The sequence below is a fragment of the Microtus ochrogaster genome, chromosome 1 (assembly GCF_000317375.1).
Source record: "Microtus ochrogaster isolate Prairie Vole_2 chromosome 1, MicOch1.0, whole genome shotgun sequence".
NCBI lineage: Eukaryota > Metazoa > Chordata > Mammalia > Rodentia > Cricetidae > Microtus > Microtus ochrogaster.
In genome coordinates this window covers 94,496,833-94,512,667 of record NC_022009.1, presented here as the reverse complement: position 1 = coordinate 94,512,667, position 15,835 = coordinate 94,496,833, and the positions used below count along the sequence as shown (strand labels likewise).

The window sequence follows — 15,835 nt, the reverse complement described above, 5'->3', positions numbered from 1 at the left end:
GGGGAAACAGGCATGCATTTCTTAGGGCCAAGACAGATAAGGCTGGCAAAAACAAATACCTGTTAGCTTGGGTGCCTGTTAGCTTACTTATGTTTCAGAGGGAGTGTGGCTGTGAAACACCCAGGCATATCTGAAAAAGGTAAATAGAGGAAGGAGCTATGATCTCTAAGAGGGGGGAGAGGGACTTTGTGTGTTAACTACATTTGTGTAGTTATGTAATCTAGAAGTTTGTAATTTATAAATGTAGAAAAAAGGGAAAACCGCAATGCTGCGCTTTCTCTGCGTACTTCTGCTTACTTCCAAGGTAGCTGAGAGCACAGCACACAGCATTTGTGGTAACCATGACAGCCAGCGTAAACCACAGGAGGAAAACGGATGGCACTTGATCCACATTTAACATTTTCACCAAATGTTTGCTGATTAAAGGGTTTCTCTTAGCTCTGGATCAAGGTGAAAAGCCGCAACTATGTAGTAAAATCAGGAGATTTCAGCTTCCAGCCCAGGGCTACGTGGTGGGGTGCTTGTACCCCTGATGTCCAGGTGCAAAGGAATTAATTTCTCTGGGGCTACTATAAGAACAAAGGTTTGACAGAGGGAATACTTTCACACCAGGGCCCCACAGTGTGGGGAAAGGCCATCCAGCCACCAGTACAGAAAAGAGTTATGCCCAATAATCGATTCATACACTGCTGAGGTTTTTTTGTGGACAAATGCCACTATGGAAAAGGGGAACATTATGAATGACATCACAAGGGTTTTAGAGAAATGACAGCAACTATTCAAAAGACAAATATTTCTAAAGCTTTGCAAATTGGGTTTCCTCCACTGGAATACTCGTGATTCTTGTGGGTTAGCCTAGAGATTGTGCCAGCGGTACTCTCACTGTATAATGCTGTGCACCACAGCATATTTCCAAGTTTGTTTCTTTACAAACCTATAAAGTGACAGGGTAGAGCCAGATTCTGATTCTATATTATTTTAAGACAATTCTTAAGTTAATTCATTTCCCATTTCTTGTGATGTCTCTTTTAGCCTTTGGCCGTTTAAACTTCAACCAACCACAACAATGTCTTTTTTTCCTTTACATAAGCAATTAAAGAACAACAGAAGTTCTTTTTGTGTAAATAGTGTTTTAGTTTTAGAAATAACAAATCTAAAGTTTCTGCTAATTGCACTTTCTGAATTCCTGTGATGATGTATTGTGTACTTCAGTTGTTGTTCTAGAATAGCTAGTTGTCTAGAAATTAAACTCTCTTAAAACCTCTTATCACCTATCTGGTTCCTGTGTCTCTTTAATGAGCTATTTTTCTGAAGTGCTTGCCTTAAATTTCTCATCTGATGTTCTTACTGCCTGTGGGTGATACTGACTTAGATATAGGAAGAAACTACACTAAAAAGCCCAAGAGTCTTCAATGATAGTAATAGTATTATATTTTTTTAAAGAGAGAGAGAAAGATGTTGGTATCTACTTCTAAGAATAGTTCTTTTTTGCTTGCATAGATATAGTTAATAAGTAGAGCTAATTTTAAGAATTACAGATATACTTGGGCATAGTGGTGAGTACCTTTAGTAAGTCTCAGCACTCAGGAGACAGAGGCAGGTGGATTTCTATGAGTTCAGGCCAGCCTGAGCTACATAGAGAGTTCAGAACAGCCAGGACTACATAAACTCTCAAAACAAAAACAAACAAACAAAAAAAAAAACCCAACAAAATCTAACACATTGAAAGAAAAAAGAATTACAGATGTGACCAAGAAATAGTACACCTTCAAAACAGGAAAATCATGCTGTAATTCTATGTATAAAGATTCCCACCCGCACCCCACCAAAATCATGTATAGTAGGGAAATTTTGATGATATAAGATCTAAAATCTACTGTGTAGATTTTCTTTACTTCCAAATAATTAAATATTTTCAAGTATTTTATGGTAAAGTCCTTGATGTGACTTATATAATATGCTTATATAAGAATATATATACTTCTTATATAAGAATGTTATATATAATATATAAGTATTCTATATAATCATTTGCAGTACTAGATATTCTTCAAGGGAGACTGTCTCTACAAATATGATCAGTACTCAGTTATCTGGTAGTACATTAATTCATTTTAGTTTGACTGAAATCCTGGCCTAGCCGGAACTTGGGAAAAATTCAGCTTTGATGCCAATTTCATATTAAAAGGTGGTTAGTGATTTTTTAAGCCAAGCTGCTTTGAGCCTCTCTGAGAGGGAGAGAGACAGACTTGGAGAACTGCCTGTTCACACATCTCTTGCCAGGTCGGCTTCAGGCTTGGCTCTTCTCCTTTACCCTAGAGTACCCAATCAAGACTGATGGATGTATTTTGAGCTGAGTGCACCTTTGTTTTAAACATGTATTTCCATGAGCAGCTCTTATTGAAAATGACTCCTTATTTTTCCCAGTTTGCTTTTATTAAATTCCCTCTTCCTTTCCCTTTGAAATGCTAATAATTTCTCTGTTATTACCTCAGAGAAAATCAGTGAAACTTTCATCTCATTCTCTTTACAGTATGGATTATAACCTTCATTGTATTTTAGTTAATGAGTTTTTAAATCATCTAACCTGCTAAATAATAAACCTTGTCTGTTTACCATAGCAACACTGTTTAGAACAGAGTTCAGATAGTTACTAAGGGTGGTGAGGTAGAGAGTGAATAAGTGCTAAAGAAGACCTTAATTTTCTTTTTTCACCATTCCCATTTTACCTCTTGAAATAGGAGAAAATATACATATTGATATGAGCTTCCCCAGAATAGATGAATTAATTAAGATATAAATTTAAGGTATAGTGATCAACTGTTTTTTTTTTTGATTGTTTGGTTGGTTGTTTTTTTTTTTTTTCTTTCTTCTTTCTTTTTTTTCTTTTTTTTTGAGACAGGGTTTGTCTGTGTAATAGCCCTGGATGCCCTGGAACTCACTTTGTTGACCAGGCTACCCTCAAACTCCCAGATATTTACCTACCTCTGTCTTCCAAGTGCTGGGATTAAATGCATATACTACCACCATGCCCAACTCAACTGGTATTTTTAGTATAATGAAGTGTATCTTTTTTTGTTTTCTTTGATATATATTTTTAAATATTTCTCAATTGTTGCATAAAATGTTTTGATTTATTTACAATCTGTTAAAAATGAATGTTCTATTATGTTTGGTATAATTGTTAAACTATCTACATGTGATACTGCTTGTTACATGTAATGAATAAATTTTATCTGTAAATATCAAAAAGTCTGACTGCTTGCATGTGAATTGAGTACTAAATGCAGATCTAATTGTCTCGAGAATGTATTACTACACCGTGTTTTATTCTTGTAGAAACACATGGGTGAGATGAAACTACAGCTTGAAACTGTCATCACTGAAAATGAAAGGTAAATCAATTAGCCAGTTGGTCGTCTGTGGCTTTAGATAACTTTCATTTTGTTCTTTGATACACAGAGTACAATGATTTAGAGTGCAGACTACCGAGCTTAAATTTCTGTTGACTGTTGGCTTCTTTAACTGTGACGTAAAACAGGTTATTTAACTTCCTTCTGTTGTAACTTTCTTGCCTATGAATTGCAACTTATAAAAGAATCTTTTTCTTCACCTATTACTGTTATTCTTTGTGTACATATATACGCACATATATGTATGTATATAAACCTACTGAGTCCTTTTAATGTTGCTCTCATATGTATTTGTAGGGCTGACCACATGGTTTTGGGTAACTACTAATTTTACCCCTTAGTAGTCTTTAATTGCCTAGAGTTCCTCCTCTAAGGGTGAAGCCCTGTAAGAGTTCCCCTATTCATATTATCATGTCAACTGGTGTCATTGTTCTGATCTTTATTTAGTTACCATGTTGTGGAGACTTCATGAGTGTAGCTTCCCTGACCTATATATTGAAAACACAATCTCTTAGCACGTGTCCTGGTGCTTTGGCTCTTAGACTCTTTCTGCTTCCTCTTCCTTTGTGTTCCTTTAGTCTTAGATACAGGGGTAATGTTAGAGATGTGTCTGGGCACCTCACAGTCAGTTTTCTGCATTTTAACCAGTTTGTAGCTTCCTATAGTGGTCTCTATCTGCTGCTAAAAGAAACTTATCTGATCTACATTGACTGTGTGTATAAGGATAAGTATTTAGAATGCAGTTAGAGATTACACTGGTTTAAGAAAGTGGCAGGGGGCTGGAGAAATGGCTCAGAGGTTAAGAGCACTGGCTGCTCTTCCAGAGGTCCTGAGTTTCAATTCCCAGCAACCACATGATGGCTGACAACCATCTGTAATGAGATCTGGTGCCCTCTTCTGGCATGGAGGTGTACATGCAGGAGGCACATTGTATACATAATAAATAAATCTTTAAAAAAAAAAAGTGGCAGTAGTGAGTTTTCTTATAGGTTTCCTGGCCTCGCCTGTCTTAGTTGGCGAGGTTTGTAGTACTGTCTCTGAGTTTTTCCTCCTATAGAGCAGGTCTTAGGTAGAATTAGGCATCTGTTGGTTACTCACAAGAAAGAAGCGCAACTATTTCACCTTTAGGGATGTGTTAAATACTGGTCATTGTGTTTTATAAGTACCACAGCTGGGTAGAGCTGTTGATTGCCCCACCCCTTGGTTGCTTGCATAGCACCTCCCAGTCCTCGCAGCTTAGTTTTATCCCAGTTACTTCATGTCATGTGTCCAAAATATGAATTGTTTCCAGCATTAGAGACGTAATTCCAAATTCTGGAAAGCAACTCAAGGACAATGCCAATAGCCTATGTTGTTAGGATGGGGTGTGCTTCGGATTCCCTGACCAAGGTTTCAAAAGGAGAATTCTCATGTTTGATACCAAGGTTTCTGTTGATAGATTGTAACAAAAGAACATTTTTTTCATGCACTGACTTTAAGAAATAAATAGCTTGAAATTGAACACATAAACACTTTATAAATATTATAATACAATAAGATAGTATAAATATGTGCAGTAGGAAACACACTGATTACATACAAACAAACAATAAGCTTAAAAGCTAAAAATGTTGCCAACTTTGATGCCTCTATCTATGATTTCTTTCTTGTTCCCATCCTCATTCCCTCTACCAAGTAAACACTAGATTGGATTCTCTTAGTAATATATTATTTAGGTTGCATTTTTAAAATTATAAAAATCATATCCAGTATTTTGGGATTTGACACTTTTCACTATCATGCACAGGTATGAAAATTTCAAGAGATGAAACTACCAAGTTATAGATTTATAATTGGATGTCAACTTAATGTATCACTTGTCTGTATCAACTGGTTTACATTTTCACCAGTGGTATTTTTAATTCATGTTGATCTATATTTTCTGGCAATAACTCTAATTAAACTTCTTAAATACTATTTGCTACTAGGTAATTTCTCCTTGTGATCTTAATTTACATTTTTCTAAATACTGATGTTTGGCCATTTTTCTTATACTTTTCTCATGAAATGTTTATTCATCTCGTTTCTCAAGTCTTTATTACTTATTTTTCTTACTAAGATATGTCTGTCTCTTTTAATTGGCTCCTTTGGTAAAATTTTAATCTTTTCTGCACCATCTTTGAGGATATCTTGAATATATAGTTTTAGACCGTCAGGTACTACATAGATACAGAAATGTGAAGTATAAGTAAGAGTGCCGATTGTCCATTGCAGCATTTTAGATAATAGGTGTTTCAAATATGCATTCCCAGATTGTGATGTGCTTAATGAAATAATTTTCTGTTTTCTTCTTTAAACTTTAAGGTAGCTGAGTCCCTCGCTCTTTTCTTTTCCTATGGTTACTTTATTTTGTCTCTCCATTAGTGAGTCCTCTCTCAGCATATTAAAGAGAATTTAACATGGCTGATCACCAAGAATATTTAAACTTTATTCTGTCCTGAGTTCAAAAATGTTAACGTTAGAAACATGAAACTATAGAAATTTGATATATTTTTCGTTGTTGACCAAAAACAGCATGGCCGTGAAGGCAGGTGGGGCGCATTTTTAAGTCCTAAAATCATTCAGTGCATGGACTCTTAAAGTTTGACTTTCTTTTGTTTGTATTCTTCCATATTATATAGTAGTTTATGTTTTATTGTTTTGTCCATCTTAATGTATTTGTGTTTAAATGAATTCATGTTGTTCTAGTTTGTTTTCCATTGCTGTGATAAACACCATAATCTAAAACAACTTGGGGAGGAAAGAGTTTATTTGACTTAGAGCTTATAGTCATCACCAGAAGAAACAGCAGAGACACTCGAGTAGTTCAGACTCCAGAGTCAGGGAGTAAAGCAGCGATAATAAGGGAGTGCTCCCATGGCGTGCTCAAGTCTACTGCCTCATACACCCAGGACGACCTGCCCGTGGTGGGCACTGCCCTCTGTGGGCTGCCCCACAGGCTTGCTTACATGGCCAATCTGATAGGGGCGTTTTCTCAATTGAGGTTCCCTCTTCCCGGAAGATCTCAGCTTCTGTAAGGTTGGCAAAAAAACTAAATAGCATGTGTTCTTTAGAATTTTATAAAGTTCCTATGGAATTATATCTTAATTTTAACTATAATCATTTTGTTTCTTTAAAAAGTATTTTTATTGCTGCGCGGTGGTGGCTCACACCTTTAATCCCAGCACTCGGGAGGCAGAGGCAGGTGGATCTCTGTGAGTTCGAGGCCAGCCTGGTCTATAAGAGCTAGTTCCAGGCCAGGAACCAAAAGCTACGGAGAAACCCTGTCTTGAAAAATAAAAAAAAAAAAATTAAAAATTAAAAAAGTATTTTTTATTAATTTTCTTCTAATTTTGGAACCCTCTTATATTTATGCTGTGGATTCTTAATAAATTTTATAATTGCATAAATTTTTAAATTAGGTTTAAATTTTTCATTATGTTTTTTTAAATCTATGCTTTTTTTAGCTTTAATGTTTTTTCTTACAGTAATTATTGTTGGCCGGGCAATGGTGGCGAATGCCTTTAATCCCAGCACTCGGGAGGCAGAGGCAGGCGGATCTCTGTGAGTTCGAGACCAGCCTGGTATACAGAGCTAGTTCCAGGACAGGCTCCAAAGCCACAGAGAAACCCTGTCTCAAAAAAAAAAAAGTAATTATTGTTAAACAGACTTTTAATATCCTAGTAAAAATATTATAGTGAATATTTTTCATTCACCAATATACTTAGCTTGAGCTTGATTTTTAATGTCCTGGAAAGACAGGACATTTTGTGCTATAAAGATACTGTTTAGTTGTCTTGTGTATTTGTTTGCAACAATATTTCTTTCATAAAGCTAGTCTTTAAAATCTCTATGTAGTTAAAAGTAATGTAATGATGAGTGTCAGGTTTTTATTATAAACAATGTCTTATGCTGAGTGATTCATAGAGAAAAAAATATGTATTTTACTCTTTCAGTTCTGGAGTTCCAGGAACATGGCACTGATATCATTCAGCTTCTGGTCAGTGCTTCATGCTGTTGTATCATAGTAGAGAAATGCAGAGTAGAAGGGGACACATGGAGAAAGGACATTATGTCAGCATACTTCATTACAGTCACTTTCATGGCTGTTAGTCTAATCAGGAGACCTAATTCATTCTCAAGATAGCTAGTTACCATGAACTTAATCACTCCCTATAGATTCTACCATCCTGAAACAAAGTTACAATAGCATCACATTTCAACATAAGTTTTGACAGAAGCCATATCCAAACCATAGCAGCAGTTGCGTTTCATTTTTGGAAAGTTGGAAAAATGGAGTTTCTGTTTATTGAAAGCACTCTGAAAATGCTGGCAGTGAACTCTACTAATTCTGTCTTTAAAGAAAAAAAGTACTTTTAGATACATGTCATAGTTAATGAAAAAATGAAAATAATTTATAAATTATGGGGAAAATATTTTAAGAAAAGTATACATGATACTTGATCAGGTCTAAATGCTGAAAATTAGCAGTGGCTTGGGTTCTGCAGTTGTGTATAGTGCCACAGTCTTGGAGTTTGGAAACATTTTAATATGTTTCTGTATGGATGCATAATTTGTAGAAACTGATTATAAATAATGAAATCATTTTATGAGAAAGATACTAAACAGAAAGTAAAAATACTTGTGTTTTGTCCTGTTTTCATGTCTTTTCTTTAAGCTTAGTTCATGTTGAGAAAACAGTTTGCATTTTTTGTTTTTACATATGAAGGGTATGAAAGGCATTGTTGGTTGCCTACACAAGTGCCATTTTTTTCTTTGATAGTCATATAACTCTTAGTGAGTAAAGTGTAAATGTAAGCAAAGTCTGTTGTGGTTTGCAAAAATTTTTTGATTTCCTATTTATAATTTTAAGAAATAAATTTTTAAAAATTGGTTCCTTGAGAGTTTTATACAGTGTATTTTGATCGTATTCATTTGCTCTCTCAACTCTTCCAAGATCCAGCCCCCTTTTCCTAGTTACCCAACATTGTGCCCCTGCCCTCCATCAAGACCAGTTTGTGGTGCCCAAAGATTCTTGGGTGTATGCAAAGCAACTTGGTTGTCTTACCAAGGGACACACACTTAAAGACAACTGTCTAACCTTAAGCTCAGATTTCAGAGACTCAGCAAGACTGAGAAAGAAAAGGTGGTAAAAGCTTCGCTTTTCTAAAGGCATTGTTAAACTGCTAACGGAAATCTAGAACCACGTATCTTTTGAGTTACTGTTAAGTGAAGCAGTAAAATAGTCATAGTTAATCTTTTTTTCCCAGCTTGATTTGATTTAGAAGACACGTTTTAAGGGCTGTTATATCTGAAGGCTTATCCAGAGAGGGACACTGAATGTGCACAGCAACATCTCATGAGTTCTGGACTGAATAAGGAGGGAAAGATAGAAAGCCAGAGGAGTGCTGGCATTCCCGTTTCTTTGTTTTCTTTGATCTACTTAGAGTTGAGCACTAAGCCTTATACATATACTCCCATGGAACCACCTGCTCCATGCCTTCCCCACTGTCGTATGGTCTGTACACATGTACGTCATGAGCCAAAATAAACGGTTAAGTCCTCTTGTCAGGTATTTGGTCACAATAACAATCAGAATAAATATTCACTAATATTTGAGTGCCTATTAAGTGTTAGGCATTTTCCATTATCTCACCCAGCACAATTCCTTCTTCTTCCTAAATAGTCTCTCCTATTTTTATGCCTTACCTATTTCTTTACAATCTGAATTTAACCTGGAATATTATCATGATGATCCCAGGGTCCATTCATTTTGTTCCTTGAAGCTGAGTAAAATTCAGCTTATATGTCATCTGCTGATAGATATATAGATATATATATATAATATATATGTTGATACCTGTATATATATATATATATGGGTTTATTCCACATCTTTGATGTTGTAAATACAATACAAATGGATATACAAGTATATCTGCTGTAGGTCCATCAAAATATATCCTCTGGAGTGTTATAGCTGTCTTATATGATAGTTCTGTTTTCAACTTCAATTAGTGGCTGCACTAAATTACATTCTTACATCTTTGCCAACATTTAAGAAAAGTAACTCTGTCTCAAAGAAAAGAAAAAGAAAAAATCATATTTTTATTTACATAGTATTTATTTATTCTATTTTCATTTGAAGTCTACTTAAATGGTTTGGTATGAAGAATTTTGTGTGACCCATGTTGATTTAATGACCCTTCTAATGGTAATTACACTGTTATTAAAATGAGTATCATGTTAACTGCTTATTGCGAAGGTTGCACAGTAAATTAAAAGATACCGTTGAAAAGCAATTGGAAGCCCTTCCCTTTGGCACAGGGATAGGAAATGACATCTGTGCAGATGATGAAACCGTGAGGAACCTTCAGGAACAATTGCAACTAGCCAATCAAGTAAGTGACATATTATTTACTAAGTTTAAAATTATCAGAAATATGTTAATCTTTGTTTACTTTTTTAATTTTTATATTATAATTACATCATTACTTTCTTCTCTTTCCTTTCCTACTCCAAATGCTCCAATATACTCTTCCTTGCTCTCTTTTAAATTCATGACCTTCTTTCATTAATTGTTGTTACATGCATATATGCATATACATACTCTAAATATAACCTGTTCAGTCTGTATAATGTCAGTTTTATATATGATTTCAGGACTGACATTTTGATATAAATAACATCTCAACTACACACAGGAATCAGAGGCCACAAGCTAGAAGTGAGATAAAGATAGAAACCTTCAAAACCCTCCGCCAGTGATGGCTTCTTCTAACAAGACCCATCTCTTAAAGTTTCTATAGCCTCCCTAAACAGCACCCCAAACTGAGAACCAAAGTCCAAAGACAGGTGCCCACGGGGGACATTTATTATTCTAATAACAACAAAGAGAAAATGTTTTGTTTTTCCATTCTTAGTCAAAACTTGGTTAGGACCCTAGGCGGTTTGCCTGTGGTCTCAGTGGGTTACTGTTAGCTTTTCTTAGCCTTTTGGTTTTAAAACAATACCCGGACCCCTTACTTTAGTATCCTACAGTACTTTTTTGTGAGTTGTATCTGTCAGTATTTAGTCTACTAAATTAACAGGCTTTATTTTTTGAATAATGATATAAGCATACTTTGTAGCAGCCCTCAGCACAAAAATGACATGTCATATACTTTAGAAATTCTACTGTGATGGCAAATGTCTTCCTATTGTTATGAATATAATTTTGACCTCAACATCATCTCAAAGTCTTAAACCCTGAGCTCCCTTACCATGCCTTGGTAAGACTGTATTAAAAAGTTAATTGATAGCCGGGCGGTGGTGGCGCAAGCCTTAATCCCAGCACTCGGGAGGCAGAGGCAGGCGGATCTCTGTGAGTTCGAGGCCAGCCTGCTCTACAAGAGCTAGTTCCAGGACAGGAACCAAAAGCTACAGAGGAACCCTGTCTCGAAAAAAAACAAAAAAAAAAGTTAATTGATGAATTAAAAATAATCTCACTATAAAATGCCAAGTGTAATAGTGTTACATTATATGTAACATACATTTTGTGATTATAATTTTGCTAAAAGAAAAACTTAAAAAATTGTATCCCAGAAGCACACTTATAAAAATTGTATATGCATGAAGAGAGTCGACCTTTATGAAGATGATTATATCCAAATAGTAGTGTTAATTAATTAGCAGGGCTAATACCTATAGTTCTAAGTAGTTTTTTATTGTTTCTGTTTTCCATATTTTCCTAGTTTTCTGAAATAAGCACTTAACTCTTTACAGTCGGAAAGTCATATTGTACTTTCTCAGAAGGACTTTTCTCCTTTAGTAATACCAAGGCTTGATTTGTACTTTTTTGTAGAACAAGTAGAATAGTTTTTATATGTATTGCTGATAACATTAATTTTAGCTATTAAATCTAAGTAAAATTTCTAAATAAAATTTTAGTTTTTAAATTTGTTTTCTAAATTACTATTAAAATGTTTAAATTACAAATATTATTATAGACCAGTCACATGCCGCATAACAACCTTTCTGTCAGTGACGGACTACATACTCCCTATGAGTACACTACCTGATTGTAGTCATTGTAGTTTGTGTTGCGTATATCTGTTGTGGTCACATAATGGTTAGACACCCTAAGAGTACATTTCTCTGAAAGTGTCCCCATCTTTAAACAATGCTTGACTACTGTCTTTATATATATTCTACTTTTACTTTGTAACTTTATAAGAACCTAATAGTAAAAGAATGTGATCCATTTATACTATCATTTAATAGCCTGCTGATACTGTAATAAACTACCAATTTTTGTTGTTTTATAGGAGAAAACGTGGGCTCTGGAACTCTGGCAGACTGCTTCTCAGGAGCTGGAGAGTGTACGGAAACTTTACCAGGAGCATATGACTGAAGCCCAGATCCATGTCTTTGAAAATCAAAAACAAAAGGTAAACTCAGGTTTCATGATTTTCTTAAATATTGGTCAGAAATCATAAAAATCATGAAAAGAAAACTGGGGAAGAAATTCCCAAGTCTCGTGTTTTTTAATTAATTAATTAACAATGAATGTATCTCAGGTGAGTAATCAAAGTGCTGCAGTACTGTTGTGTTTTTAATGTGATTAGAAATAAAAGGCGTATTAGTTTTGGGAAGAAGTATAAGATTGTTCTTTTATAAAATGACCTCTGAAGTTTTAATTGATTAATTTCCTACCTTTTTTGAAACTAAACAAAAATTGGTCATTGAGTTACAGTTTTATTCTAGGAAGAAGGCTTAGTTATTTGATATTTTCTGTCTAAAACAAGGGTGCTTTTACGTTGGCCATCTAGCTTTTGATGTATACCTTTAGAAACAAAACTGTTTCATAAAGACCACCTGTCCCATTGGGAAAGCTGCCTTTGTTGTTGGGGTTTCTGTCCTGCCCAGTTCCTGCAATTGCTAAGTCCCAAAGAAGTCACACAGAGGTGTACATTAACTATAAACTGACTGGCCCATTAGCTCAGGCTTCTTATTAACTCTTATAACTTATTTTAGCCCATTATTCTAGTATATGTTAGCCACATGGCTCGGTACCTTTTTCAGCAAGGCAGTCACATCTTGCTTGTTCTGTGTCGGCATATAATTGACAGAATACAGACCATTCTCCCACACTATACCTTCATTGATTTTCTATTGGTTCTTTTACTGCTGCGTACATTTGAGTACAATGGCCAGCTTATACTTCTGAGCATTTTCTGCCATTCTTGAGGAGTATCTGTTTAAATAAGTGGGTTATCTTAACTCTGATTTGTTAATTCTTCAAGTTAAAGTTTGTGAATATTCTTATCATTATAGTGAATTTCTGCTTGTATAATTATAATGATACTTATATGATATTCTAGTTTACAGATATCTTTTTAATTTTTATCCATGCTATGGTTTGAAATAACACATATAATCTGACTATAGAACTTGTACTTCTGAGGTCTAATAAAAACCATTTTTAATAAAAGTAAATTCTTCAAGGTAACAGCTAAGCCCTTTAATTATTATGTTTTTTTCACATAAGATCATTCTTGTAAGGAAGTTATGTCATTTAATTTTTTTGTAAATAACTTTGCAAATAATACTTCGTCTCTCTTTTCCTATTTACCTTTTAATTATTACTTTGTTACTAGTTGCCTTTTAATTATTACTTTATCATCTAACATGTTAATAATCTGTTCCAAATTTTATTATTTGTAATGTTTAAAAGGACCATAAGATTTGATCAAATGGTTTTGAACTTGTGGAACATGGGAACTTTACAACAGTTGCACAGTCAACACAGTTTATCCTGTACATTTGGAATGTGTTTGAACACGTGGTTTCCAGTGTCATGAACATACTCTCCAGCTTTTGAAATTTCTAGTAACTTAGCAAATATTTGTACATGCATGTCTTTTATATCTAAAATAGTATTTACCAGCAGATAAATTTATAAAAATGATTTTACTTAAAACAAATTATTATCACCATTGCCTATTTTTTTTAAATTCTTCAAATCATTAAAGGTTTTTTCTTATTTATTTGACTACTGAATTTACATAATAGAAGATATAATGCTGATGTCACATAAATTTAAATATATGATTTTGGATCTGATTTTAGTTTTATTTAAAGTAGTAGTTTTGTTTAAACAAAACATGATGAACTTACCTTACTTTCCTATTAGGATCAGCTGAATAATTTTCAACAACTAACCAAGAAACTTCATGTTGCTAATGAGAACATAGAAATGGTAAGTGGAAATAACCATTTCCTGTACCTGATTTTTACATATTAGAGACTGTAACTATATTTATTTATACTTATTCACAGCAAAGCAAAAATCATGTTATATTTATTAAAACATCTAGACAGTATCTTTTTTGATTTTCTTACATATTCAGTACCCTTTCAAGATATAACCAACAAGTATTTGAATTACATTCTAATCTAAAACTATCTGAGGTTATTTGGCAAGGTCTCTGAAGAATAGAGTTGTCTAGACCGTCAGCTCCTCAAAAGTAATGCACACATCTAATCTTTAGTGTTTCTTACTACACACAGCCAGAAATATGATAAGAATAACATAAACCTTTGCTGAAGGAATGATTTGCTTCTTTAAAAGAAATTAAACTAAGAATGATCTATAAATTAACTGTCAATATTAACCTTAATATATATAAATTCCCTTACATTTTCTAAAACAAATAGAATTCGGGCTCTCAGTTCCACTTAGTCTCTATTAATTCTCTTATTTTCCTCTTACTTTCTTTACCTCCTTGGAATTTTATTTTTTACTCATTGTTGAGTAATAGAATTATAGCACTCTGGATGATCCCTCCCTTTGCTTTTCATTCTTCCCTAGTTACTCTGCTAATTCTTGTGAATACCTAAACAATAGCTATGCTTAAGAGTAATTATGTCATCAAAAGTAAGTCATCCCATTTTATTGCACTGTTTTATTATCCTTTAATCAAATGTCTTCTGCTTATGCTAACATTTAGGAACTTGTTTGTTTGTATTGTTTTTGAGACATAGACTTATACTGTAACCTAGGCTGGCGTGCATTTACAAAGGCTGGCTTCAATCTCCTGACAGTCCTCTTGCCTCACTTTGATTACAGACATGAGCCATCACACCTATGCTTTCTAATCGTAGGTTGTGTGGGGTTTTTTTTTGCTTCTTTTACAATATATTTCTGAGAAGTCTTAAAATTCAAGTTAAGTGCTCCAAGACAAAAGGATTACTGAGTTCTGTAACCAAGAGATGCTTTTAATAATATATTTCTACATGGAAACTAGTACTTTAACCTAATATAACAATTATTTATCATTTCTCCCAATGTATCTTCCAGAACTATGGGAATTATATAAGCCTTTGATATTCCTACTGAAGATACATTACTGTTTTAATAACTCATAAATATTTTTAAGGAAAGTCACAGAAAAAGGATGTTTGGGTATTTATAGGATATATTAAATAAACCATTAAAGTAAAAGTCGTACCTTTAATTCCAGCATTTATGAGACAGAGGCAAAGGCAAACAGCTCTCTTTTCAGTTTAGGACCATAATTGTCTACATAATGAGATGAGACCCTGTCTTTATAAAAAGGAAAAATTTGTAGTGTCAGACCAGAACTGACACTATATAATGTATATAGTGGATGTCAATTAACTACTAAGCACTAAAACTGGCATGAAACACTGTGTACAAATCAAAGAACATCAGAGCTTAGTTGCAAGAGCAAATCTGAATCAAGATCAAAACAAAAAGGAACATGCCCAACAGAAGTCAAGCAGTTCCCATTTTAAAAGGTCGCTCACTAGACTCCTGCAGATGCACAGTAAAGTAATGAGTAATTTATGGTAAAGTTTGTTGTAGTGAAACTTGAGGAAGATGTCAAGAACAGAAAAACCTGTCTCCTTTTCCCACAAAGACATTGATTTAGCAACCCAGAACCCATTGAAAAGTTCCTGTCTCCCAGGAGAAGATGAAGCCAGACCCAGTAAAACTAGTGAGTTGGTTTTGGTTTTTATTACAGGCATGGTTCCCAGTATAGCACCACAGTATGATATAATCAAAAATAAGACTCTGTAGCTTCCAGCCCCCTCCAAAAGAAATAAGAGATTGTCTCAGTCTCAAAAGATTGACTTCCATCTTGTTTGTCCTGGAGTTGTTACAATTCCCGGACAGTTTGGCCACTGTGCAGAGAATGATGGAGTGCTGCTGGGACTACTCCATGTCGTTGGCCACCATTACCAGCTCATGAATGACCTCCGCCTTGACTTCCTCCTGCCTGAAAGAATAGATCTTTGCATCTATATCTTCTTAGTGCTTATATCCCTATCTTCTTAGTGCTTATATCCCTATCTTCTTAGTGCTTATATCCCTATCTTCTTAGTGCTTATATCCCTAT

General features: G+C 34.4%; 1 protein-coding gene across 3 annotated transcripts in view; it reads left to right on the top strand.

Moving 5' to 3' along the window:
- Sclt1 (sodium channel and clathrin linker 1) overlaps positions 1 to 15,835 on the top strand; it is a 122,195-nt gene that overhangs the window by 19,636 nt on the left and 86,724 nt on the right. For all 3 annotated transcript variants that reach the window (XM_026782922.1, XM_026782924.1, XM_005343937.2), the window contains exons 5-8: positions 3,340 to 3,395; positions 9,697 to 9,832; positions 11,738 to 11,860; positions 13,606 to 13,671. In XM_026782922.1, the coding sequence (XP_026638723.1) occupies positions 3,340 to 3,395; positions 9,697 to 9,832; positions 11,738 to 11,860; positions 13,606 to 13,671 (381 nt within the window). The remainder of the gene's footprint in view (positions 1 to 3,339; positions 3,396 to 9,696; positions 9,833 to 11,737; positions 11,861 to 13,605; positions 13,672 to 15,835) is intronic.